At 34.6% G+C, this 27,425-nt stretch overlaps 1 protein-coding gene across 22 annotated transcripts in view; it reads right to left on the reverse strand.

The window, feature by feature from the left end:
- The window catches only part of DCAF6 (DDB1 and CUL4 associated factor 6), a 174,509-nt gene that overhangs the window by 45,043 nt on the left and 102,041 nt on the right, over positions 1–27,425 (reverse strand). For 11 of the 22 annotated variants that reach the window (XR_014053375.1, XM_081489207.1, XM_081489204.1 and 8 more), the window contains 3 exons: positions 17,890–18,060; positions 10,278–10,337; positions 405–522 (listed from right to left, as the gene is read on the reverse strand). Coding sequence is in view for 21 of the 22 variants with exons in the window: in XM_081489207.1 (XP_081345333.1) it covers positions 405–522; positions 10,278–10,337; positions 17,890–18,060 (349 nt within the window). In the remaining variant the exon portion in view is untranslated. The remainder of the gene's footprint in view (positions 1–404; positions 523–10,277; positions 10,338–17,889; positions 18,061–27,425) is intronic. The other 11 variants (XM_081489211.1, XM_081489212.1, XM_081489201.1 and 8 more) reach the window with 2 other exon arrangements.

Consider the following 27,425-nt stretch of genomic DNA (forward strand, 5'->3'; position numbering starts at 1 on the left):
ATAATGTCAAACCAAAAAAAATATATATATATACATAAACACACATCTTTTACATAGGATCAAGCCTGCAAAAAGCTCCAAAATGTTAGGCTTATTAAATTTTGCACTATTAGTATACTGGTGATTGATCATCTTTTGCATTTTCTATCAGAAAAATATCCCAGGACTAGCAATAACAGTATCACCTGGGAAGTTTTTAGAAATACAAAGTCTCTGACTCCACCTCAAACTCTGAGAGTGGGGTCTAGTAATCTGTGTTTTAAGAAGCTCTCCAAGTGATCCTGAAGCATGCTACAGTTTAAGAACCAATACATTATTGCAAAACAAAGATGAACTGTTAAAAATAATATCTAATACAATCCTACAAAATGGCTAAGAACATCTTTACAAAAATATTAACTTACCATTCATCTGTAAAGTTCAGTTTTATTGTGCTTGTAGTTGTTCCTTCTGTGCTGTAGTGCAAACTTAAAACTGGTTCACCTGTCCCTGGTTTTGGGCTCAGCTTTTCATTATTGTTATCTGAAAATTGTGTTTAAAACATTTGAAAAAAGTCTCTGAAATCAATAAAAAGATGACATTTCCTAAAATTTCTAAAACTTAAATTAGCCTGTCCTTGTCATAACTCGTTCTCACATCTGTTATGGTTCTCACTTAAAGTTCAAAAGCAAGTACTATAGAAATACTCTATTTCAAAGTGGCATTGAATCAAATTCTAGCTTTGCAACATGACTCCCTTTGATTCAGATGAAAATCACACACATTTGAGAACCATATTTAGTTGTTAGGGAATCAAAGAATATTAACATGAAATGACATACTTTATAAACTGGTATTTTTATTTAATGGAATTCTCAGGACTTGTTTTCTTCAGTTGCTAGAGCATTAATAATTATCATTGGCTCCTTCAGAAATTCTGAGAAGATGCAAGGGCTCCAAAAGAAGCTGTTTAGTAAAAACTTTGCTGCAATTAAATGCTATCAAATTCTTTCTGTTCTTTTAAATTCATAGACTTACAATCTAGGGAGGGATTACAGCCTGTACTCTATTGGGAAGGAGGGGGAAAAAATATTTAGTTATTATCTAAAACTCTGTTATAAGATCATACCTTTTGGTATATTCCATTCTCCCCTCCTGACTAATCTTGAAAGAAATTTTTTTTCTAAATTATGGGGAGGCAACTCCATCTTAAGAATCCATAGATGATACTCATAATACATGTCTATCTCAACATATAAAATCTTTATAAAATGGTAAATAAAAACTAAGAAACTCAGAAACTAATATAAATCACTTTAAAGTCACCTCTTTCCTCCTCTCCAAAAGGAGTACTCAGATATTCAAAGACAAATTTGAACAGGGCTTTATAAATTTTTCATTTTATGATGAATAACAGCTTGGGGGAACATTAAAATGTACAGTGAATAAAAACTGCTATATAATAAAACATGTAATATTTCTGCCAGTTCCTTGAAGAAAGAAAACTCATCTGTAACATAATTGTTTTCTGGATACTATTTCGAGCACTTGATATAGTACTTGATGGTACTAAAAAGAAGCTTTCTGTCATGAAAACAGTATCAACATAAGCAGTAACAACTTAATGAAATCAAAATTACTCAAGCTTTTTGGTTATTGGGCCCACTTTTTATTGCAATAAAGAACTTTTATCTTTCTGCATTTCTTTTGAACACGCTAGAGCACTTACTAAAAGAGAATCTCACAGAAACTCTGCTCTAGCTTTTATCCTGTGAGAGGACAATTAACAGGACTTAAGAATACAGAATAGTAGCAGAAAGGAAAAAGGATTCTCTCCAAGAGAGGAGAAGCCACGCTGATAAAATTCAGGAGTATCAATTCTTATTACATCTTCACTTCTAACTCATGTGACATCCTCTCCGATAATATTAATTGCTTTTTGAAAGTGAAAGTATGAGTCAATTATAAAGCTGGGCTACCAAACGTTATTTATTCTGTTTCTGTACTACTTCTGTTGACTATGTTCTTGATATAAACAGCTGCTGGGAAAAAAAATTAACCATCCATTACAACTTTCAAAGATACGATAATTCAATGTTTTCGAGGAGGTATTTTACCAAACGGCTCTCTTTTAAAATAACCGAATTAACCTATCTTGAGCTTATGTAAAATTATCAAGAACAGGACTTTTTTTTGGCCCACACCATGAGGCTTGCAGGATCTTAGTTCCCTGACCAGGGACTGAAGTTGCACTCTTGGCAGTGGAAGCCAGAGTCCTAACCACTGGACAACCAGGGATTTCCAAATGGCACTTTTAAAGCATCTGTCCTATCCTTGATAACCTTTGAAATATTTGCTGTTAGTCATTTGTCCACATACAGTTTTCCTTTATTCTTTAGTTATGTTGCTGAAATTTCTGTTCCACTAATGCCAAAACCACAGTCATTCTTAAGATATGGAATTGGTGATGACAGCCAAAAGGCTGAATGATAAGGTTAAGAGGTTAGTTAAGAGGTAGAGTTGGGGGTTATTTTTTTCATTATCTCTCAAACATTTTATAAACTGCTTTGCTATTATTTTTCTTTTAAAGTAAAGAAGAAATAGGGGGAAACAAGCAGGTGTGAGAGAACTGTAGGATTGAATTTCTTAGGCCTACTTTGGTTAATAGGAGCATAAGTTCTAAGAAGACATTTAACATCTGAAATTAACACAACACTGTAAATTCAACTATGCCCCAATAAAATTTTTTTTTAAAAAAGAAGCCATTTACTGATTCATGTTGATGTTTGGTAGAAACCAATGCTATATCGTAAAGAAATTATCAATTAAAAAAGTTTAAAAAAAGAAGCCATTTAAATGCTTTATCAAAAGTTCCTTTTTGAGTAAAATTAGAGGCAGCTATAGATATTTGCATGCTATGACTAAAGGAATATAGTAGACAAAGAGCTACTGTTGAGAGGTCAAAATGGTGTAGAAAATATCTACCAACCTCCAAGACCACCTTCAACCTCCAAAAGCAAGAAGCATCCTTGAGATGATCAGTGTGAATTAATACTTTCTTCGGAGGTTATCTATTACCAAGTTATTATTTAATCTCTCTAGAATATAACCCACACATTATAAAAATTCATGCAAAGCACAGTAGTACTCATTTAATTTACAAAATGACTACAGTTGACAGAATTTGTTCATTTAAACTGTCAATGAAGTCATAGCCTGGAGTAAAATGGGCCCATCATTATATCTCTGTTAGTTACAAATATTTCAGACCACCTCATGCCCCCATCTAGTTCTCTCTTTGTAGTGTTCAATATAAATAATATCTCAGGCAGAAACACTGCACAACACAGAACTTGGTTTCTTCAACTGAAGCACTGATGCAAGTATATATCTGAAATTTAAAAATTTATTTCCTAGCCTTGTTCATTCTACTCTTCCTGATTTAATATTCCTCTTGATTGTACACAACCTATCAGATTAAATTTTCTCAGAAATTTAGATAAATTAATAGTTTCAAATAAAGTGCCTATTTTAAGCTAAAAAGGTCTATAAAAATCTAAAGAACCAAGAAATTAAATTTATTTTATTATTACCTTATTTGAAAAAATACTTGTAACCATTTTAATTTTCAATAACTTGCTCTGTGTATTAGAATCTGGATCAGCAAATACACCCTAAAAACTGCATTATTCAAATGCTTACTCAGAAATATATTACTGAAATATTTTGCTTAAAAAGTAGAGATTTTAACTTAGGAGGAGTCTTAGGGTTGAGAAATTAATTAAACCAAATGACTACATAGAACGCACCATCATAAAAGTAACTAAAGTTTGAACATTACTATGTCCCAGGATATGTATAACCTTTGTAGCACATACTTTTATCTCCATTTTATAGATGATGAAACTGATAATAATGTGGCAGATTCTTTTTCTCTAAGTTTCTTTCTATATGAAGTTCTTACTTACTATACTATCTTGGAAATAATTTGAATACTAAGTAGAAAATAAGATTCCTTCAACACATATTTTAATTAAGAAATATCAATTGTTGGTGTTATTTCTCAGAAATGATATGTAATTCATATCAGCAACTTTGACAAAGTTCTGGTAATGCAAACTGTCACTTTGGCATCAGACTATTGGAAAACTACATTGTATCTTTTCCAGGGCACTAAGAGATTAAACTGTCAATAAACTTGTGGCGCACTCAGCACAAGGACAGTATGAGGGAAAAAAATCACTTTAAATTTGTTCAACCCTGCTAAGGTGGCCATACATATTGCTTTGAGTTCAACTATTAAGAACAGTTGATGTTAGTAGCTTAGAGTGATCTCTATCCAGGCAAACTACCACCCATTCAAACACATGCTTCAGAAGCACAGTCATAACATAAAAATCAAGACAATATACTGTAAAAATTTTTGGAGTTAGAAGTGAATACTCAGTAACACGAGATTCTGGAAAGCAAATTTAAAATAAAAGATCCTTTCCAGAAAGAGCCCTTTTCAGATTAACGCACTGGCTCAGAAAAAAAATTACAGAATGGGCTGGAATATAATTTGAAAGGAACTTCTTTGACCTTTACTTAATTAGGTAGCTTCCAAGCCTTTCACAGTAATAACCACAAATAAACTTTTTTTGTCATTGTTTAATACACATGTTTTCAAGTCATTCAGTCTGTGCATTTTGACTATGAAATAATCATTTGTGGCTCTAAAAAAAACATGCTCAAAGCAGATAACAAAATACGCTATCTTGGTAACTAGGTTTGTATATCCTCTAAATATTGATATGGATGTTTGGTCTTTTAGCTAGGATATCCTTGGAGACCTAACCTATGTATAAATTTAAACAAAGTTATAAAAATGATGATAATTAAGTAGAATATCGCCATAATAATTAGTTCAGAACCACTATGCCCAACATTTTCTTTGCTGCTAGGTCACTATTCTAACTGTACAATCATCCATTAATCATGTATAGTAGCTGAGATAAGTTGTGGATCATGTAGAAATAATCTGTTCTTTATCTCAGGGATTTTCTACTACACAAAGAACTTGTCAATATTTTCCCTTTTGTTATGCCCAATGTTTAAAATAAAAATCAATTTACAAGGAAACAAAATGTATGATGAAATCCTCTGAAAAAATATTGACACATCAATAATGAAGCTCAACTATCTCCACAAATTTTGCACCCCCAACTTGCCTGGCATACATAGAAAAGGCAAACATCAAGTATAATTTCTAGGCCAAGGTAAAATTTCCATTTTTGTATGTCAGGAACCTATAACTTTTCTGCATACCTCAAGACTATTGGATATCCAAGTCTTCCAATCATTTGTATAAGGAGGCATATTCTGATTCAAAGTGGAAAAATTGTTTCTAGGAGTAGATTCTGAACAGAGAACTCCTATCCACCACAGAGATGTCTGTGAGGCAAGGCTCTTATTTTGAAACTGAATGTTCTCACTAGTGTAATCTGACTTTATACAGAAATGAACTATTTTATGACAGTCAAAAACAAAGTACAACTTTAACACTAATATTTACTAGGAAATCTCTCCTATATAATCTTTTGGAAATAATATTCTAGTCAAATTTTACTCCTGACAATCAAAATCCACCTGTATATCAATAACAATCATTTAAATCCAATATACTTTTTTCATGACATAACACAAAAAAGTGAATTAAACTTCAAACATGGGGTTGGGATACATATAGAATCAGACTGTGCCTGGTTCCATTTTCCCTCTGATATTTAAAATTTATGGATTGAAATACAGTTGCCATTTTATCTATGCTACAAAGGCTTTCTTTCCCTGTACTTCAGAACTGTTAGTCTTATACCCCTCTGTTCATAAAATTCTTCTATTCCTATTTCACTTTCAGTTTTGAGGGAGAACAGAGAGTAAGAAAATAAGTAAAAATGCATACCTCATGTGGCATATAAACCGTACCAAAATTCTCATCCAGTGTTTTTCTTTTCATGACTCTTTCCTCAGCTATATTCTATTTAAAAAAAAAATCAAATCTGTCTGATTGATTAGACTACTTAGCATGGTAAAATGTGACTTCCAGATGAAAATGATAATGATCAGCTTAGAAGAACTCTCTCTATAACCACTTTCCCCTCCAGCTACCATTCTCCTTGCTTATTGTTTTGAAGTACTTTTCTTAATTCTCATCTCCACTTTTTCTCCTAAATCTGCCCTGTATCAATTCAGTGAAACTGCTCTCACTAATGAGACTGACCACCTCTGAACTGACTAATCTAGTGGGAGAATTTTTAGAACTCATCTACACATGCCCTCTCAGCAGCAAACAGACAACTCTCTTGTATTTGACAATTCTCCTCTCTTGGTCTCATGTTCTCTAATACCTTATTACCTCTCAGTGTGGTTGTTACTTCTCCATTCCCTTTATCAGCTCTCCTCTAGCACAATATTTAATTCTGGAATTTTTTCTGATTTTTTTTGGAGATGTTTTAGACTTCTCACATTTTACTTTCATCCTAGATGATTTCACCTACTTTCATATCTACATGCAATACATACTTCAGTTATCATCTACATGCATAAAATTCTGATTTACTTCTCCAGCTCTGCCATCTTTGCTAAACTCCATAACCATACAATCAATTGCCCAACAGACTTTTCTACTTTGATGCCTCACACAGATTAGTCAAATTAAGCATATTCAAAACTAAGCTTGTGATCTCCATCTCCTTCTACATATCCTCTTCCATATATTCTTCCTTTTCCAGGGTTACCTATTTTAGGAAGTAGACACTCATTTAATTATACTCAGTCAAAACGTGGGAGTTATCCTTGAAGCGCTAGAAATGTCACCTAATCTCTATTATTATCTTGCCCAAACCATCACAAATAAATATATAATTTAAGTCAAAAACACTGCATTTACTGTATAAAAGCAGGTTTAAGATGCACCCTCACCCTGCTCCCTCTAAACAGGTTTTCACTGCTAAACCATCCCCCAAATAGAAATTCTGGAGTTGTTACTGCAGTTTATACTCTGGACTCCTCTTCAAATTTGCCTCATTCATCAAATCCTGTATACTCTACATTCTAAATATTTCCTGACTCTCTTCACATTTCCACCTTATTTCTATCATCAGGTCAAAATCCTTATCTACATAACAATATCTTCACTTTAAAAAAAAAATCTTTCTCCTCCAACCACTACTATCTGGCTTCTGCCTCCACATAATAACTGCAGTGCCAAAGCACTACCAAATTCAACAAAATTTCTCTGTCCTTTTCATATCTGACAGCTTTACGTCACAATGCACTTACTGACCAGTTCCTCCCTGAACTTTACTTTACCCGTGACTTTGGATACAGCATTCTTTCTGCCCTATTTCTCAGATCATTCTTTTTCTGTCTCCTCAGCCAGGTCCTTTTCTCTGCTTGCTCTTTGTAGTGTAGACTTTCCTCTTTTCACTTAATCCTCTCTTCGTAGACCATTTTATGCACTCTCACCATTTCAACTGTTATCTGTAAGTTGACAATTCCTATTTTTATCTCCACCTCAGACTTCTCTGGTGACTTCCAGAAACTATATTTCTCCATCTGATGTCCAAAGGTAATTCAGACTGAACATATCAAGAAAATCTCGTATCTTTTTTCCCCTGTAACTGGCAGTTTCTCCTGAAATCTCTATCTTAGTTGACAGTATTACTATCTATTGCCCCATCGAGACACCTGGGTATCATTCTCTCTTTTCTAAAAAACTAATCTTTCTCAAAGTCCCATCACTTCTAGCTCTTAAATATATATATATGTAAAAAAAAAACAACAAAAAACAAACCTGTCCATTCTTCTCATTTCCAACTGCTATACTTTAGATCGAATTACTCATCCACTCATCATCTCTCACTTGACCTACTGCAATAGGTCATGTGACCTTTTACATGGTCTTGCTATTTTCAATTTTACTCCCGTCTGATTAACCATATATAAAGCTGCCAAAATGTTCCAACACATAAATCTGGTCATGTTTCTCCCAAGCTAGAATAATTTCTAGGGCATCTCACTGCTTAAACAATTGTTTCATTCACTCATTCAACAAATATCTACTGTTTAATGAAAACAGATATGGTGTTAGGCACTGAATACACTATAGTGAATGAAAACATTCAGAGAATACAGAGAAAGACAGGTATTAAACAATCCCTTAAATAAAGGTATGATTATAAATTTTGACAAACGTGATGAAGGATAGCAGGTTACAAAGAGATAAAGAGAGGAGAACTACTTCAGATTAGAATGTCATACTACTTTTGGAAAAGTAGTATCTAAGTGAGTTTTGATGAGTACAAGCTGCTGAAGACAAAAACATTTTGGTAGAGACAATAGCATTCACAAGAGATTTAAGAGGGAAATGAGCTTAGAGTGTTAGAAAAACTGAAAGAAGGCCGAATTGTCAAGAGCTTAGTGAGTGAGAGAAAGGTGTGTAGGGCTCTGCAAGCCAAGGTATGGATTTAGATTGCCTTAAGGGCAAACAGACAGTTTAAAAGTTTTAGGCAAGAGAATAATAATATGCTTAGATTTACATTTTTAAAAGTTTACTCTGCCTGGTGATAAAAGAACAGATACAGCCTGAAAGGATGTGAGGAGATCAGTTAAGAGGTTACTGTATTAGTCCAGGTGAGAAAGACAGTAGTGGGAAGTTTCAGTTCACTTTTATAGTAGAGGTTATCTCTAGGTGATAAAACCCTGTAATGTAGAAGTCCCCTACTGGGGGGGACTGATTAATTAATGTACTCATTAAAAGATGTACTGCTGAACAAAAAGGCATGTAAAACCTCAGGACTTAATTCATTTGGATATGCTGTCATTTGAACATTTCTGCTCAGAGAACTTACCAAGTTACATTGATGATGGTCTATCATCATGCAGCTTCTGCCAAGCCTACTCAATAACTGACCTTTTATATAACATCTCCACTCATAACTAAAAGGCAAATATGCTTTACATGGCCCCCAAAATACTCCTGATTTCTGCCCCTGAACTAGCTTACCCTAGTAAATGGAATCGTTTACCCAGGCATTAATGGCAAAAATCTGGGAGCTATCCTTTATTCTCATTTCTTTCTGTCATATGTCATAACATATATAAATTAATTACCAACATAAATATAATACTCAACATAATTCTATGGAAATTTTTCTGTAAGATTAAATAAAATATGAATTTGGCTACAAACTCTTCAGTAGTATTTACATTCATATAGCCTTACCAAAAAAAGATTATTTGATTAGAGAGCAGTTCTAAACAGTAGTATATTATATATAATATTATAATTGTGTTTTACACTTTAATCATTCTTTACTGTTAATACCTCTACAATAAATGTATAAAGATAAAACATGCATAATTTCTTAGTTCTCAAATTCACTTAATGAATTCATTCATTCTCAAGAACAGAAAAACCTATAGCAAATATTTGCCATCTCAGGTCTATAAAGAATAATTTAAGATCAGATGTACAGAAGGAGTTTTCCAATTTGTTTCAAAATTAGTTTCTGAATAATTCTCCAAGAAGACAGTTAAAATTAGATCTATTTCACACTAAATAGGTACTTCAGCAATATTTCACTTCCCCAATGACAAATGAGTCACCCTACATATGTAAACTTTTAGTCAACTAAAGCTTATGGCTTTAGGGCTAAGTTACTCTTACATTTTTGAAAAATATTTGTAAAATCTACTTCATCAACCTCTGCTCAAGGCTCCAAAGTGGACTGTATACCTCTCCTACTTCAGAAGGCAAGTGGAAGTAGAAGTTATTTTCCCTTCTGATTGGTGACTTTGGAGCTTACCTCTGCATTGATAATCGCATTTCTTAAAGTTAAAGGTACCTAGAGTCAACCATCAGCTAAGTATTATGACAGCAATGTAGTAACACACAACATTTTAATGCTCAAATAACTTTTTCAAAAGTAGCCACTAGGTAATACACTAACCTCACACCTACAGTTCTACACACAATTTTATGACAGCTAGAATTTGTAAAAAGGGATCTTTTTCATATACATATAATACTGTTATAGGAAGAGATTTCAAAGAAATTAGCTTACACAGAAAATAATTTGTATAGGCCAAGGAGGCCCTTTGGGCATAATACCACCTAAGATAATTTAGCCCACAAAATACTGACTGTTAGACCATAATCACAATGAAATGCTATGAAAAAGTGAGAGAGAGCTTGGTTTATGCATTGCAATAAAACTATGGATGGATGGGCATAGCGCATCTCCTGTTGCACGCACCCTGTTGCTCGTCAAGTGACATGGATCCAAGCTGTTTGTTAACCACAGAAGAAGGAGAATCTGAAACAAAAATGAGATTTTAACTTAAAAGTAAGCAGCAGAAAACTGCACAGCAATGTCATGATCATCTCTAAGCTTAAGAAACAAATGTATAATGGTGGGGAATAGAAGTAAGTACTGTGGTGTATTTCCCAAGCAGTGAGTAAGCAAGGCCATGTGCTTAAGATATGTTATTCCAGGCAAGCATTTAGCAACTTTGAGAATGAGTTGAGAAAATATTCTTCTACTTCCATGCATATACTTTTTTATCAAATTCATTTAGCACAGGCACAAGGTGAAAGGTAGATTAAAATAGAGCATCTCCCTCACCAAAAGGAAGATTCCTTGTCTTTCTCAAACCCTCTTTCCAGCTCCTTCAGATGGCTTTATTTTGGATTGGAGGATTCAAAGCATGAAATGAGATGCTCACTACACTTAGCTAGATGTTATCTTGTGTTGAAAAAGGAACTCAAAGACATAAGACAAGGAAAATGGTTTATGAGAAATATTTAATGAAGTAATTACCATTACAGAAACATAGTTACTTTTAAAAACTCTATGGTATGTGGTGCATATTAAAACTGTACTGTGAAGCCTTTGGTTTCTTTAGGTGCCTGGTGAGAAAAGGAAAAGAAAGGCAATGAAAAGGCTTACAGTTTGGGCTTCATGCTTTCTACCCTGGCTTCAAACAGAATGTTTTATTTTTACCCTTTGGATACACTGAGTTTCTATGTAAAAGAATTTGTTTTATAAATAAATGGTTCTACTGTTTGAAAAACACTTGTATAAAGTAAGGCAGCATGATGAAATGGAAAAAGCACCAATCTAGAATTAGTCAGTGTTGATTCCAACTTTGGTTTTGACAATAAATTAGCTGTGTGACAGAGGACAAGTCACAATATTTTTAGGTCTAACACACTCCTTTCTTCCTGGTCATTCTAGAGATCTGGTAACTAAGAAAGGCATGAGGGAACAGAAGGAGGCGGCTACTATTTTTGGCTTGGGTTCCAGTGTCCTAGGAGAGCTACAGGAAAAGAGAAAATGTGGATAGCAAGCATACATAGCTCTCCACTAAATGTAAGAATAATTCCTAGTTTCTAACAGCCTCTGCTCTAGTTCTTAGCAAATGTTGTTCATAAAAACTCTGCTCTTTTGACTGATCAGTAGCTCTTTATAATGACACATTATTCTCCCCCAACAGTAAGTATTTTGATTTATGAGTGACCATAACTCAATAGCTAAGAGTTTTCTAATATATCCTTGATTCTTAGCAACTTTATACCACTTGACTGTTTGTACACTTAAAACTCTGAATCCCGCTACCAGGACTACTTGTATCAATTTCAAACTGTCTACCTTCTGAGATAACCATCTTGGTCATAAATTTTTATACTACTAGATTTTCATAAAGCATGATCATTATTTAAATAATAGTATCCTTATCACTGCTTCATCAGAATATTCAGCTCAACAAATCTGTTGCTGTTGTTTAGTCACTAAGTTCTGTCCAACTCTTTTGCAATCCCATGGACTGTAGTTCACCAGGCTCCTCTGTCCATGGGATTTCCCAGGCAAGAATAGTGGAGTGGGTTGCCATTTCCTTCTCCAGGGGATCTTCCCGACCCAGGGATCAAACCCACATCTCCTGCAATGGCAGGCATTCTCCAACCTCTGAGCCATCAGGGAAGCACCAACAAATCTGTGCTAAACAAAAAAGAAAATGGAATGATAGTAATTTAATTGGTTCCCTAATCTAGTCTTGCTTTACTTTCTTTTATAAGACTTCTGAAATATCAATTTCTGAGTTTGATACAATATTCCTGTTTATGTTCTTTCTGAAGAGCAGATAAGTCAATCTTAAAACAAAAAAATGTAAGTCAGTGAAATAAATACTGGAAAATCTTCCTAGAAAGCCTCTTATGAAATATTTTTTATCCCTTTGGATCCATTATACATTCCATTATACTCTTCTTAAGAACCTGAGAACAACCTTCCATGCAATCTTTTTTCAAATATTTAATTTTTTCATGAATATTATGGAATGCACAAATCTTATGAAATAAAGTACATCTTATGCAAGTTTTTAAATAAAACACATTAAGAAGGGATCTACAATGCTGTCATCTCAAAGAATTGTGTACTTTCAAACTCCTGAAGTATTTAATTAATGAAACTTAGGTTAAGGCAGAAAGATGTTAAACTAAAAGCGCTTCCTTCTTGGTTTTACAGTCTGTCTAGATATTATGTATATCTGGGGAATAATCTTTCTTCACATGTTGAAGACCAATTTTTAAGAGGAAATCCTTCTTGATCATTGCTTCCATTCTATTTTTAATTTTGGGTACTATGCAACTGTTTTTGAAAGGATTACTTTCCTGTTACATAAACATTTGAAGTAAAATGTTTCTAAATCACTAGATATTCATAAATATATACTATAACTTCTAACTTACAGAAATACTTCCAAATATTAACATAATAATCATCAGAATATCTAATATTTTTAAAAAATAAGTATTAATTCAATGCTGATTGCTTCAATATTTGCATACTCTACTCCAACTTTGTGAAATAGCGTCTAGAAAGCACTATCACAAAATAAAAATTGACTATATGGTCCCATGATAATTTATTACAAAATGCAATACAGTTGGTCAGCTTATTGCCAGTCTCTTAAATTATTATTATTTTTAAAGTAGAGATAAACTTTAAGCAAAAGCTCCTTCAGTCTAAGCCAAGGTGTCTCATGCCTAATTACTATATATCTCCAAACATTTTGTGTTCTAGTTTTGAGAAAATCTTTTAGCCCCTTGACATCCAAACTTTCTTAACTGCAGGAAAAAATAAATAATTATAATTTAAATAACAAGGACTCTAGTCAGACTCCCTGGGTTCAAATCTGGCTTTTCTACTCAGTAATATTGTAATCATGGGCAAGTTATTTAACGTCTCTAAGTCTCAGTTTCTCCATCTGTAGAATGGGGATAGTTATGACATCTACCACATACTGTTCTTGTGAGGCTTTAATGAGATAATCTATGTAAACTACTTCAACAGCACATAGGAAAGGGTCAACTAACGTTATTACTTGCTTGTTTTTCTCAAACATAGTGTTGAATGAAAAATAATAATTAAAAGAAAAAGAAAAGAAAAATGATGATAGGAAGCTGTTCAGAAAAACATGGAGCATAGTCCCACATTTAAAGTTCTAAGCGACCCATCACCATGTTGTTTAGGACCCTATTATTTAAAGTTGTTAAAGAGTATTTGCAGAACTAAGTCAACATCACATCTGATTTACTAAATGCTCATGTTATAAACACTAAAAACCTGGGTCAAATGCATCCACTTGAGAAGTGCTACCTGTAACTGACATCATGGACACTGTGGGGAATGGGATGTTGTACAGAAGAGTGTTTTCACAGGACTGGGTAAATGCTGATTTTTTCCAATATGGCTCAGTTTTGAAAAGCCCTTTAAAATATTCACCAATGTTTTATACCCTTTATGGGGTATAAAAATTACTTTTTTCTTTTCCAATTGGCAAAACCGTGCCATAAAGTGAAAAAACAGTTCCTACCTGACACCCTCTCTAGGCTGGCTCCATGCTCCAGTGGGGCTCTGTGGTGGTTGGGCCAGTACCAGCAGACTCCACAGGGTGCTGTCACTCTGAGCAGGAGCCAGCGACCCATGACTTCAGGGGACCTGAAACGGAAAAGAAGAGTTGGGTTTAAAATCAGCCATATGCTGAATGCCTCTGCCACAGCTGTTTATGGCATTCATCTGAAAAACATACATACAGCTCATTCGAAACCCTGAGTACTATCAACCTTTCATGGCTGTAATATGAGGATATCTTTAGGTATTAATAGTAAGTTAAAGCTACTATAATTAAGATAGCCCAATATTATGTGTACTTTTCTATTTAGGACTATGAAAACTTTATACAGGATTCTCTCTCCCATCCTTATGCCATGCTAACTAAATAAATCAATAATTGGGAAACTGAGGCATAAAGCAGCCAAATGACCTGCCCAAGGTCATTTGTCATAAGGCCAGGAATAAGAACTCAGCCAGTCTAACACCTAGACAGTGATATGATGAAAGTAAATTCATCTCTTTATGATTAAAAAAAAATCACTGAAAGATTAGAAACGGGTTGTGATGTATTTCCTAAAAGTCTAAAAGAAGTGTACTTTTTTAAAACTAAAAATGTGAATATTTTATAGAAATATATACTAATTTTGAAAAAATATTAGAAATTAGCTATGAATAATTATCATTTACAGGTGTCAAAAATTGTTTTAGAGCAGTGGTTTTTGAATTGTGCTTCTGAGAGCAGAGGTGGCTTGGGGGTGGCAAGAGGGACAAGGAATTAGGCTGTCATTTCTTAACACTCTTCCTTAAGTTCAATCACAACAGTGTCATTTATGTATTTTATATTAGAACTTCCCCATTAAATTCTAATTTCACAGCTGAAAAAATGGGAGGGGGAGAATTGTTTAAAATGTATATAACATCTATCTTATACAGCTCATTTTAAATACTGGTTGGTGCCTTGGAGAATTGTTTAAAACATATGTTACAATCTAATACAGCTCATTTTACTGTTTGATGCCTTAGAATGGTGTTTTAGTCTTCAATTGCCAAGAAATATTGGCATCAGACACGTTCTCATTTGATCCCATTAAAATGTAGACTCTATAAAATGGCTTGAGGGTTTGATGCCATTTTCCTACAGAAATTAGGTATTAGGTAACTTCATCTAACACTTATCCTGTCACAAAATATTCTCATGCATCATATACTTTGAAAAGAGAATAAAATATTTACCAGACAATGTAATCACTCAGAAATTCTGCATTTGTTAAAATTTCTTGGTTTCCAAAATTACATTAATGTCTCCTTTGAATATCTTATACCTAAAAGGCTTAAACAGGTGAGATGATGATAGAAATATAATTTACTGATAGTATCATCATTTGCTGACACTGTGAGGATATCAAGACATATGGAAAAATGTTTTATGAGAACTGAGCATTCTTCTATTGTTAAAAAGTTAAAATACAGAATGCTAATTTTCTGCTAACTATATTCATGATTTTAGTAGTAACATCTAGCATGAGTGAATGGATCAATTAACACCCATAATATACACATACAAAATTGTATTCATACACCGTGAAATGCAGGAAAATGTTTTGTGAATTGTTGTTCAAATACAATCAATCTCCCTGCTGAATTTCATAAATTTAATTTCTACTCTGTATTTCTATAATTTGGATGTTCCAAAATGAAGAATTTTACATTAAGTCAACTCATCTTTCCTCCTTTTCAAGATTTACTAAATGGACAAGATATTCTTTGTAACAAGCTAACAATACATTATTCAGCTGTTCTTAAAGTTTTTAGTTACCAAACTGTGTTCCTGACATGTGAAGAAAGAATAAGATAAAAGTAACGCTAACAAATAAACCTAGGGCATGTTACAGGTTAGATTACTAGTGGTCTTATATGAATGCTATGTCAAAAAGCGTATGGTATAGATGTATACAATCTACTTCACACTGTAGGGGAAGAGAGCAAACATACATTGAGTAACAGCACTAAGGGCCTCTAATATTGGTCCATGTGGGCAGCCTCAGGGACCCAAGTAAGTTGTTCAATAACAAAAATAAGATAAATGTGTTTCTCGGCTTTAAAACTGGCAAGGTGTCTAACTCAACACTGGCTTTTTAAAAATTACCCAAACTAGGTATTATTTAATAAGAATGATGCTAAGAGTGGGGAAAACAGCATCTTACTTCACAAAAAACATATAACCACCCTAAAGCTTTTTGATTCTAAAAAGAACTGGTTTCAATTCAAATTGATTAACTATATATAAAGTCTCAGTGTCAATATTTTCCTAATATCCACAATGTACATTTCTCTACCAATAATGTAGGCAGTTTTGTTTTATACTCAAGTTCACTCTAATACTTGGTTTGTTATCTGCTAAATTTCAGTATTTTAAAAATATTTATACATGAAGAGACATTTTCTCTTCCTTCTTATTGTTTTATATGTTGTATATTTTTACTTTTAAAACCCCTGTGCTAGGCATGTGTGTGTGCTCAGTCATGTCCCTCCCACTCTGTAACCCCATGGACTGTAGCCCACCAGGCTCCTCTGTTCATGAAATTTCCCAGGCAAGAATACTGGAGTGGGTTGCCATTTCCTTCTCCAGGGGATTTTCCTGACCCAGGGATCAAACCCATGTCTCTGGCATTGGCAGGTGAGTTCTTTACCACTGAGCCAACAGGGAAGCCCTGTGCTATACAGCACAAAATCATGGCAAAATGTCTTAATGCTAAATGTTACAACTGTAATCTAATCAAACTTTCTTATTAATGTATGGGAAAAGATTGCTCTATGGTAAAAAAAAAAAAAAAGAGAGAGAGAAAAAAATATCTTTGCTTCACTGATACTCTATTTATATAATACCAAGTTAAAAATCAGGTCCATAATTTGTTCCAAACATCACAGCTATATTGCAGTTATTTAAATCTATTTTATTTCACCATGGTATTGTATAATATGCTTTTGTTACCATAGCACTTAGTGGAAATAGATATTTATTTATAAAGAAGAGGTTATCCAGTTCTAACAATATACAGATTAATTCTAAGTAATTTAGTCAGAGTTTTCAAAGTAATTAATTCCCAACTCATCACTCCTTAGAGTGGCAAAAGTAAGTATGTCATAGTAGTAAATTTCATTAGTATGACAGCACCTACTATAGTACCTATAGTATAAGATGTATATTTATTATCTTTCTTGAAAGAATTAAGTTGACAAATTATTTTATGCTGTGCCTTTCACTAATTCTTTCAACAAATGTTTACTGAGCATCATGAGCTTTTAGGCTATTAAAAAAAAAAAGTGAGCCACTAAAATACTCAATGAAAAAGAGAATGGTACAGATTATTACTGTCTTATCGGAGTTTTACATACTAAGAACAGGAACATAAAACCAGAATATTTTTCCTGCCCTACATATGAGAAAGTTGATGATGTGTAGGAGGACTATGAAAGCAAATATCGAAAAGTTTCAAATGATTACAGAAGTGGATGATTGGCCAAAATCTAGCATTACTATGTTTATGTGGTAATAGAAGTACTGGTTAACTCTCAAAGCAAAAAAAAGAGGAGGAGCTAGCAGCCATAAGCACAGATATCATTTCAACATACAGGAAATTTCAACAGAAATATCAATGCAGGCTCCAAATTCTCTAGATTATTAGATGGTAGCTCATTAGCTGTAGAATAAATATTTGCCCTTCTCTAAAATTACAAATAAAATAATAGATTATTTTATATTCGTCTCACTAGCAAGTGCTGTTGGCAATCTGTCTTTCTATCCACATGATGATAAATTTCACCATATACTATAAATGAAGGGAAAAGCTTCAAGCGCATCAACTTTCTTTGGAAGGGGAAAAGAGAAGCATCTTATACACAGCAGCAGTGTTAAAAACAAACAAACAAAAAAACCTCTACCAGCTGCTTAAGGACACTTGATATTAATAACCTGAAGTCTGAGGGTCCTGTGAAGAGCCCTCATGAGAAGACTGATCAGAAGTGGAAGGCTGTTGCTGGGTACGCGCAGCTAGTTCCTGCTGCCTCTGCTGCTCAGCCCTCTTAAGCCTCAGTTGTTGCAGGCGCTTACGGAGCAAAGCTATCTCAGGCCCCCTTAGAAATTCTGATACAGATAGGAAAAGAAAGATGAAAAGATAGTAATAAAACAGAAAATAGTAAGAATACAATTATACTTTAAAGAGAGAAGGGTATAAATAAAACACATCTCACAGAGGAATACTAAAAGCAAACTACTCATAAAAAATTACTGATCATTAAATTATGATAAACTATACACACTTATATACCCAGATGCTTCTGTTTAACTACGATGAATAAGACAGAGTTCTCTAAGAATATTTATGTAATTATACAGAGTGAAAGTAAAATCTTTCATAGCAAAACATTTAAAAGTGAACATTCCTTTCCTAATTGCATCTCCTTTTACAACAATTAGAACATATCAGTTATCTCATTTAACCTATATACAAAAACTACTTTACAAATTTCAATCAGATAATAATTAAGATTATGAAAAAGTTATAAATTTGGAAACAATTCTTGAAATTTATTAGTAGAGAGACCTTTAAAAAGTAAAAGCTACGTATTTTTCAGCTAAAATGTTTCTTTTTATGTTAGAATTATCATTTACTTTTTAAGATGAATAATATTTACATAATCTTTACATTTTCTTACACTTCATCTGAAGCAGGGGCCATAGATAAAAAACAGTATAACAGGAAATTGTGCAGAGAATGCTGAGTATCTAACTAAGTATGAGGCACTGTTTTAGGTTCTTGGGATAAGTAAAAACTGAACAAAAAAACAGTCCCTACTGATGTGTTCTGAGAAGAAAATGTACAACAGTGCACACATACACACACATATGTAATATACCTATATATATTTGTATGTGTCAAGTGGGGATAATTGCCATGAAGTAAACTGGGCAGGGTAAGATAGGGGTGATGAAGATAGTGGGGGACTGGCTGCTGTTTTTTATATATGGTCATCATGGAAGGCTTCTTCTCCTAAGATGATTTTTGAATAAAGACCCCAAGGATACAAGGGAGTAACCCACACGGCTATCTGGAGGAAAACTGTTCCAGGCAAAGAAAAAAGTACAAATGTTCAGAAGGGGACATATATCTGGATGTGGGATATATATATGTTACAGGTAATGGCAGAAAAATTTGCTGATAGCTTGGATGTAGAGTGATCCCAATGTTTTCGGTGTAGAAAACAGGAAAAATGAAGTTGCCATTTATTGTGACAGGGAAGAGCAGAGAAGGAAGAAGTAGTACTTAAGAAAAAAATTAGTATCCAAACGGAGAAACTGAGTAGGGACTCACTGTAATAGGTTAGAATTCACCAATAAATCTGGATGTCAATGACGATGTTACTTTCAGTCACTGAAAGAGTAAGTAAAAATAAAGAAGTCTAAGAACTAAACTGAAGAGAAGAACAGCAAGAATAAGGAGAATGGAAAAAGGAGATTAGAGGAGTGAGTGAACCAAGTTCTGTAAGCTCAGGGATCAAAGTATTTCAAGAAGGATAAAGTTAGCAGCTATGTCTGCTGATATAATGAAAAAGATACTGACCAAGAACTAACCACAAAGAAAATGGCTGACAAGAGCCATTTCAGTGAAGTCACAGAGGCCAAAACCTGACTGGAACAGGTCCAAGAGAAAAGGGAAGTAAAGAAGTAGAGGGACAAAGCATATGTACTTTTTCCAGAAGTTTTGCTGTGAATGGGGAAAAGAGAAACTGGCTGACTGTTGGTGGGAGAATAGAATCAAGGGAGGTTTGCTTTAGATTGGGACAGACTACATATGTTTGTATACTGACGGACATATACTTAATTGGAAAGAGGAGAGAAGATAAGAAGAAGTGGGCAAATGCAGTAATGATGTCCTTAAGTAGACCAAAAGAGATGAGTTGCAGTAGATAAGAGGAGGAATTGGCTTTAGACATGTACGTAAAAATTTCATCCACTCTAACAAAGTGCATGTACTATCAAGTATATGGGTAGAAATTAGTTGTAGATTTGATGGAGGGAGTACATGGAATTTCTCTCAGTGACACAACACATTTTATAAATTACCAAATAACTTTCAGTTAGTCAGTTCAGTTCAGTCACTCAGTCGTGTCCAACTCTCTGTGACCCCATGGACTGCAGGACACCAGGCTTTCCTGTCCATCATCAACTCCCGGAGCTTGCTCAAACTCATGTCCATTGAGTCGGTGATGCCATCCAACCATCTCATCCTCTGTTGTCCCCTTTTCCTCCTGCCTTCAATCTTTCCCAGCATCAGGGTCTTTTCCAATGAGTCAGTTCTTTGCATCAGGTGGCCAAAGTATTGGAGTTTCAGCTTCAGCATCAGTCCTTCCAATGAATATTCAGGACTGATCTCCTTTAGGATGGACTGGTTGGATCTCCAAGGGATTCTCAAGAGTCTTCTTCAACACCACAGTTCAAAAGCATCAATTCTTTGCCACTCAGCTTTCTTTATGGTCCAACTCTCATATCCATACATGACCGCTGGAAAAACCACAGCTTTGACTAGACAGACCTCTGTCGGCAAAGTAACATCTCTGCTTTTTAATGTGCTGTCTCGGTTGGTCATAGCTTTTCTTCCAAGGAGCAAGTGTCTTTTAATTTCATGGCTGCAATCACCATCTGTAGTGATTTTGGAGCCCAAGAAAATAAAGTCTGTCACTGTTTCCATTGTTTCCCCATCTATTTGCCATGAAGTGATGGGACCGGATCTTAGTTTTTTGAATGTTGAATTTTAGGTCAGATTTTTCACTCTTCAGCTTCTTTTATATAGATTGTAAGAGAGCAAATTTGGTTTATTGTTTCAGAATCAATCATGCCAGAGATACTAACCTTTGTTACCATGTCCTCTATTTATAAAGAATTTTATTCATTTGGCACTTAAGATTGCACAATTCAAGTATCATCAGTCTTTTACTGCCAGTTCCTCCTAGAAAATTCTCCACACCAAGTAGGATAGTATTCACTAACAAATAAATTGTAATGCTCAATATTATTGTTTCTTCTTTTTAAGTATATACGTATTCTATAGTTATTGTCAGCATAGTAATAACACTTATAGCAATATAAAATAAAGCATTATTATGTAGCCATGAAGTCTGTCATTTTATACTTAAAAGAAATTACCATAAAGAGAGAGATAACAGATACGTCAAGTTCTGCTTAAAAAAAAAAAAAAATCACAAAATATTCATCCAACTTCACGGTTGTTTCAAACTATCTCTCTTGCACTGACAAATGTTTTATGGGAATATGAGTCTCCATCCCTGACCCATGAGACAATGATGATGTAGCAAATCTATTGTAGCAGGCTCTAAGTATAAGCAGTGATGTTCTATAACTTGGAAAATTAAGATTTAGTTATGATAATATCATGAACATTAATTCAATGCTCCCAGTGCCTTTCAAAGAAGGATTTGTTTGCTTACTTACAAGGCTGGTTGTATGTTTAAAAGTTGAAAAAAAAAAAAAATGAGGCTAGGGAAAGAAGTCATCACAGAGCTAAATAGGAAAGGCAAATTTTGAATTAAAATTCCAAGCAGAAATACCAGTCTGAGCAAATAGTACTGTTAGCAGTTTGAAATGTTAAAGGCATGAAAGATACATATACATTACATTCTTCTAAAAATGTATAAACAAACATATACAATCTGTGATATGAATAAATGCTTGGAGACTTAGTCTTTCCTAACATTAACCAAAATCAAAAGTGAATACAACGAGTATCTTTGGGCTGAATTTTAAAAACAATAACAACAACAAAAAAATGCTCAACGATGAGCCAGGAACTGCTAATGGGAAATTTGTACTTCCATCTCCGATACTACTAACTCTACTCTTCTTGTTTTTAAACAATCTAGGCAAGTCTCCATAATGACAATTCCTACTGATGTAAAACAACAATAAACTATAGGTAAGCTCAGCCGGTAAAGAATCCACCTGCAATGTGGGAGGACCTGGGTTTGATTCGTGGGTTGGGAAGATCCCGTGGAGGAGGGCATGGCAACCCACTCCAGTATTCTTGCCTGGAGAATCCCCATGGACAGAAGAGCCCGGCAGGCTACAAACATGCCATGAGGTCACAAAGAGTCAGAGACGACTGAGCAACTAAACAGAGCATAGCACAGACCCGACGAAAGTCCCTCTGGTTGTAACCTCCAGTCCTGCCTCTCTTCCAATACATAGGTTCTTTTATCCTGGACGCTGGATTATTTTTACATGTAATTTGGTGGTACTTTATCTGCTTGCTATCACTCCCAACTTGCTCCTTGGTCCAGGTGATCCCTGGGTATTTTTCCTCCTAGAACAGAGACAGGAAATAGAGGGGCTCCAGGCTAGGTATTTACCACTGGCCTCATGTTTACATTTCTTGGGGCTAAAAAGATGGGCTTCAGGTAGGACACTTACAACTAGACTCCTGTTTGCATGTTCTGAGACAGGAGATAGGTTAGATATTTACAACCAGCCTCCTTCAGACACAGAAATAACAACAGAAACTGGGTAAACAGCCTGACTTTGTCTTGTTGAGGACACTTTAAGACAACAGTCAAGGCAGAAACAGAGAGGGGCTAAAAATCCTGTTGAGGAAAAGATCAAGAGATTATCTATCCTTGGGGCAAGGGAGACATTGTGCATGTTCAGAAAGGCTCCTCAGGGGTCAAAAGGAGGGGGTACCAACCCATAATGTGTGATGCCACAGGTGACCCACTGGCCTCTGGGCTGGAAATCATTTTGGAAAAAATTGTGCACGCATGTTGGAGAGGGTCCTAAACAAGGTCAGATGTGGAAAAAGAAACCAGGTAATTGGCTAAGGATAAAGATCCAGAAGAACTACTCTATATAAATGATTTAACTTCCTCTTCAGGAAGTTAAATGTGCTCCTCCACATTAGGGAGGATGCCCACACCCTTTCTCTCAGGGTGTGTATCTCTGCCTTACTTCAATTTTAACTAAACCGTTTCTCTGCGTGCTCTCTCACTTGCTATGCTGCGTCTCTAATGATAAACTTTGTACCTGTTTTAACAGTTTTGCCCTCCATGAGAAATGCATTTTTCAATGGGAGCAAGAGCCAGGGAAAACTTGCTTCTAGACAGTAGCCCTTGCTGGTCTGATGGTTAGGATTTCTGGTTTTCATCCACACTTTTTGCTGTTGTTGTTTAATCATTAAGTTGTATCCAACTCTTTTGTGTGTAGCCCGCCAGGCTCCTCTGTCCATGGCATTTCCCAGGCAAGAATACTGGAGTGGGTTGCCATGACCTCCTCCAGGGGATCTTCCTGACTCAAGAATCAAGCCTACCTCTCTTTCATTGCAGATGTATTATTTACCACTGAGTCACCAGGGAGGCCAGGCTACACACATTCAATTCCTGGGCAGGGAACTATGATCTCACTTCATGTCACCATTCACTGCTATCTCCAAGATCAGAATTGGTCGTTCCTTTACTGATTTACAAGTCCTCTGATCTTTTCTTTAGTTTCCCCAAAGTGGTCATTAACCTAGTATTTCCACTTTTTTCTCCTCTCTAAATTGCATATATCTCATCTGACTAGACCCTGACCCTTTAAAGGAAACTGTAAACTGGATTATCTGAGCTTTGAAAAGTTTGCTTTGCTATGCCATACAACAGAGTTTTTACTTCCCCAGAATTTTTCAACAGAGCTCAATTTCGCCATAAAGATTCTGAATAGACCTAAATAAATGTCAAAACCTGAGCCGACACAGAAATCTGTAAATAAGCAGGAATCCACACATAAATCATTATGTACTATCATAAAAAAATTCAATTCTCATGGTCTTAGTGGTCCATTAATTAGAAACACATGGATCCTCTAGGTGACACACTTCTCAAGGTGAGCCCCCCAAACTATATTTTTTTATGTACTGATACCCCTTACCCAATCCAAACAAACCACCTTCTTAGATTAAAATAAGACCAAAGGAGGTAATTGAAGTATAACACATTGGAATGACTGTCTCAGTTAACATACTCTCATTACAAGAAGCTCCTTACCATGGGAAAAAATCACAAATAACACACAAAGGCTTAGTTTGAGAAACAACTAAAACTGATGTCTGATAGGCATTATTGAGAAAGAAAAAAACGTTTTGTAGTTACTTTGAAATATTTTTTATAAATAAAATTATGAAGATTTCATTTTAACCTTATATAGTTTCAGCTCATATTCATATCTTTCTGGTTTTTAAATAGGTAATCTTATAACCATATTTTCAAAAGCACCATCGTTTGTTAAACATTCAAGAAAAGACCATGAATAAGAATCAAAATGTCTAATCAGATTCTGTGCTATGTATATAGAATGTAGTTTCAAATGGTCTATGTGAATAAAAATAAAATTCAAGAATACAAAAGGTGAAGAAATTCAAATTTAAAAAAAAGAGTGACCAACTGACTTCAAATTCCACTTGAGTATTATCTTCCTAATTCAGCTACAAAACTCAAAGCCAATTCAGTGGCCCCCTCTAGATACACTATTCTTCAGGTATGCACTTTATACATCCATGTCACTGTGGCTCCATTTTTTCTTCTACTCATATTTATTTTTACCTGTCCTGATTTCATCATGTATCAAAACGATTTTTTACAAGTATTTCCATAAATTACCATAAAATATTTCTGGAACAAAGTAAGAAAAAAGTATCCAATCTTATGTTGTCGGGACAGCCAAGGTCAAATAATGAATCCAAAAACAATAAATAACCGGACATCTATTCACAGTATCTTCCCTAGATATCATCACATTTGTGGAGCCTACTGGAAACATCCAGAACGAATGAAATGGAACTGAAACTATAAAGCCTATCAAATAGCTAAATATACCTTATATAGGTTATACCAGCTTAAAGGACTTAACAGTATCTTTAAGAGGCTTATGTAGAACAAGATAGATAAAATCCGTCTTTATGAGAACATATTCTAATAAGAAAATAGTCATAAACAAATCAATAAAAAATAAAATAATTACAAATTCTAATAAGAGATTTTCAGGAGATACACAGGGCTATACAAGACACAATAAAATTTGGGGGCAGGAAGGAAAGGAAGATGAATCTAGCTCTGAGAGTTATGAAAAACCTCCCTTGGGTGACATTTGAACTGAGAACCAAAAAAAAAAGGAAGAGCCAAGGGAAGAGCTTCTCAAGTACAGAGATCAGTAAGTTTGTTACAAAGACTCAGAATCCAAGAGTTAGAAGAAAGCTTGGCATATTCAAGGAACTGAACTGAAATCAGTACAGCTACAGTGTAATGATCATTAGGAAGACAGAGTATGGTATGAACTGAGCCTAGAAAGGTAGACAAGGCACCAGCCATATTCAGTTCTTTTTCCTCTTTTATTTATATTTATAAATGCAATCCAAAGTCTTTGAGGAGTTTTAGATGGCAAAGTTACATAATCTGATTTAATATTTTAAAATACTCATTTTGGCTGCTGCATAGAGAATAAAGTATAAGGGAATAGAGTACTGGGTTGGCCAAAAAGTTCATTCAGGTTTTTCCATAACATCTTATGCAAAAAACATGAGAGAACTTTTCGGCCAATCCAGTAAGATGGAAAGAAGTAAAGGGTATCTTAGATACGGAGAAAATAGATGATGAATTGAGTGAGGGACATGAAGTAAAGCAAGGAATCAGTAACCCATAGTCTTAAAATAAGCAAATAAGCAGTAATTATAATTTACTAAGGTATGAAATGATCAAGATGAAAGAGATTAGTGAGTTAGGAAAGGTAGGAAGATAAATTATAGTTGGACATATTAGACCCAAGATGTCCAAAGATAACCAAAACAAAGTGTTAAATAAGCAGTTGGACACAGGAGTATGTAACTCAGTGTAGAAGATCAGATTGTCATTATACATTTGGAGATATTAAATGCTCCAGGAATTGATACAATTTTATGAGGGACAGAGTGCAGGTAGAGAAGACAGCACAGGCTATGGGGTTCTACTAAAATATTGACAAGTAATTATAGAATAAGAAATATCAACAATGGTTACTGAAAACCAGCCAGAGATGCTAATAAGAGTTAAGTAGGCAAAAGTGGTATCATAGATGCCAAAAAAGAAAAGTGCTTTAAGAAAGAAGTGACAGACTATGTTAAATACAACTGGGTTAAAAGAAAGAAGTGTACTTTTGAGGCAAAATGGAAGTCACTAGTGACTTTGACAAAAAGTTTCAGTGAAAAAGGAAGTTAAAAGGCAAATTAGGGTTGGTTGGTAAATAAGTGGAACATGGTAAGAAAAAGGAGACAGTATATGTCAGCTACTCTTATGAAGACTCTGATTATAAAAGGAGCAAAGACATGAGTCTGGAGGGGAATGTGGGACAATTAAGAGATTTTTTTAAGACAAGATAATAATAGAGCATGTTTGAGATGGAAAGGAAAAATTCAGTAGAAAAGGTAATAATAAAGATGCAGGACAAGGAGCAAACTCCTTGAAAAGATGGAAAGAGATGGAAACTGCACTGGTTAGCTTCTGTTAGGAGAAGATACACTTCTTCCCACAATGTGACCACTTCTGTCATAGACAATGTGAGTACAGATGCTGGAAAGTTGAGAGATTCAAAAGTAGGAAAGTGAAAGCTTTTTTCCCCCTACTATGAATGAAAGAAGGTTATCAGCTAGGGAGCAGCATGAGGACAAAGTGTAGTGCTAAAAGTCTGAGAGACATAAGGTGTGAAACTGACAGCTGGAGAACAACTGTGTTGAAAGACTGTTCTAACACACAGTGCGGAGCACCCAATGAAATCTGTGGTCATAAATTTCCTCACTGTCATTCAGTGACTCAGTTGCAGACTAAGAGAAGGCAAATAATTCAGTTCAATGAGATGGAGTGCTGCCCAGCAAGTCCTCACATTCCCATTGTGCCTCTCCTTCACCCCAGCAAAAGTGACAGAGGAAAAGGAAGGGATATAAATGAAAGATACAAACATTTACAATAGAGAGATATTCACAGCAAAAGCAAGAAGCATACGTTTTCATTTTCTCTATTTCTATGCAAGGCAATTACAGAAATCATGGTTCTAAGATGATACTCCCACCAATACAGGCAATTCCTACTACCCAAAAACCCATCTGGACTTAGAACTGAATAAAAGATTGAGAAAACAAAACACAACATAAAGAGCATTAAGTCCTTATTGTTAAAATGCTAAACTCTAAGATTATGTAAGGCCTATTGTCAAAACAATCAGAGACATAATCTTTAGATGTTACATCTAACATCAAATCACTTTCCTCAGTAGCAACACTATCTTGGTAACATGGAAATATTCCCATTTTCCATAGTTTAGTCATCCAAAATTCTTTCCATAACCTACCAGTTAAAAGTCTTTATCTTTCTTTGAAAAATTTATAGACAAAAGTGCCAAGTAATGTTCAATGTCACAGGATCATCACAAAAATGTTTTTT

Source organism: Giraffa tippelskirchi, chromosome 5 (genome assembly GCF_054371585.1).
Source record: "Giraffa tippelskirchi isolate mGirTip1 chromosome 5, T2T-mGirTip1v1.2.pri, whole genome shotgun sequence".
Classification (NCBI taxonomy): domain Eukaryota; kingdom Metazoa; phylum Chordata; class Mammalia; order Artiodactyla; family Giraffidae; genus Giraffa; species Giraffa tippelskirchi.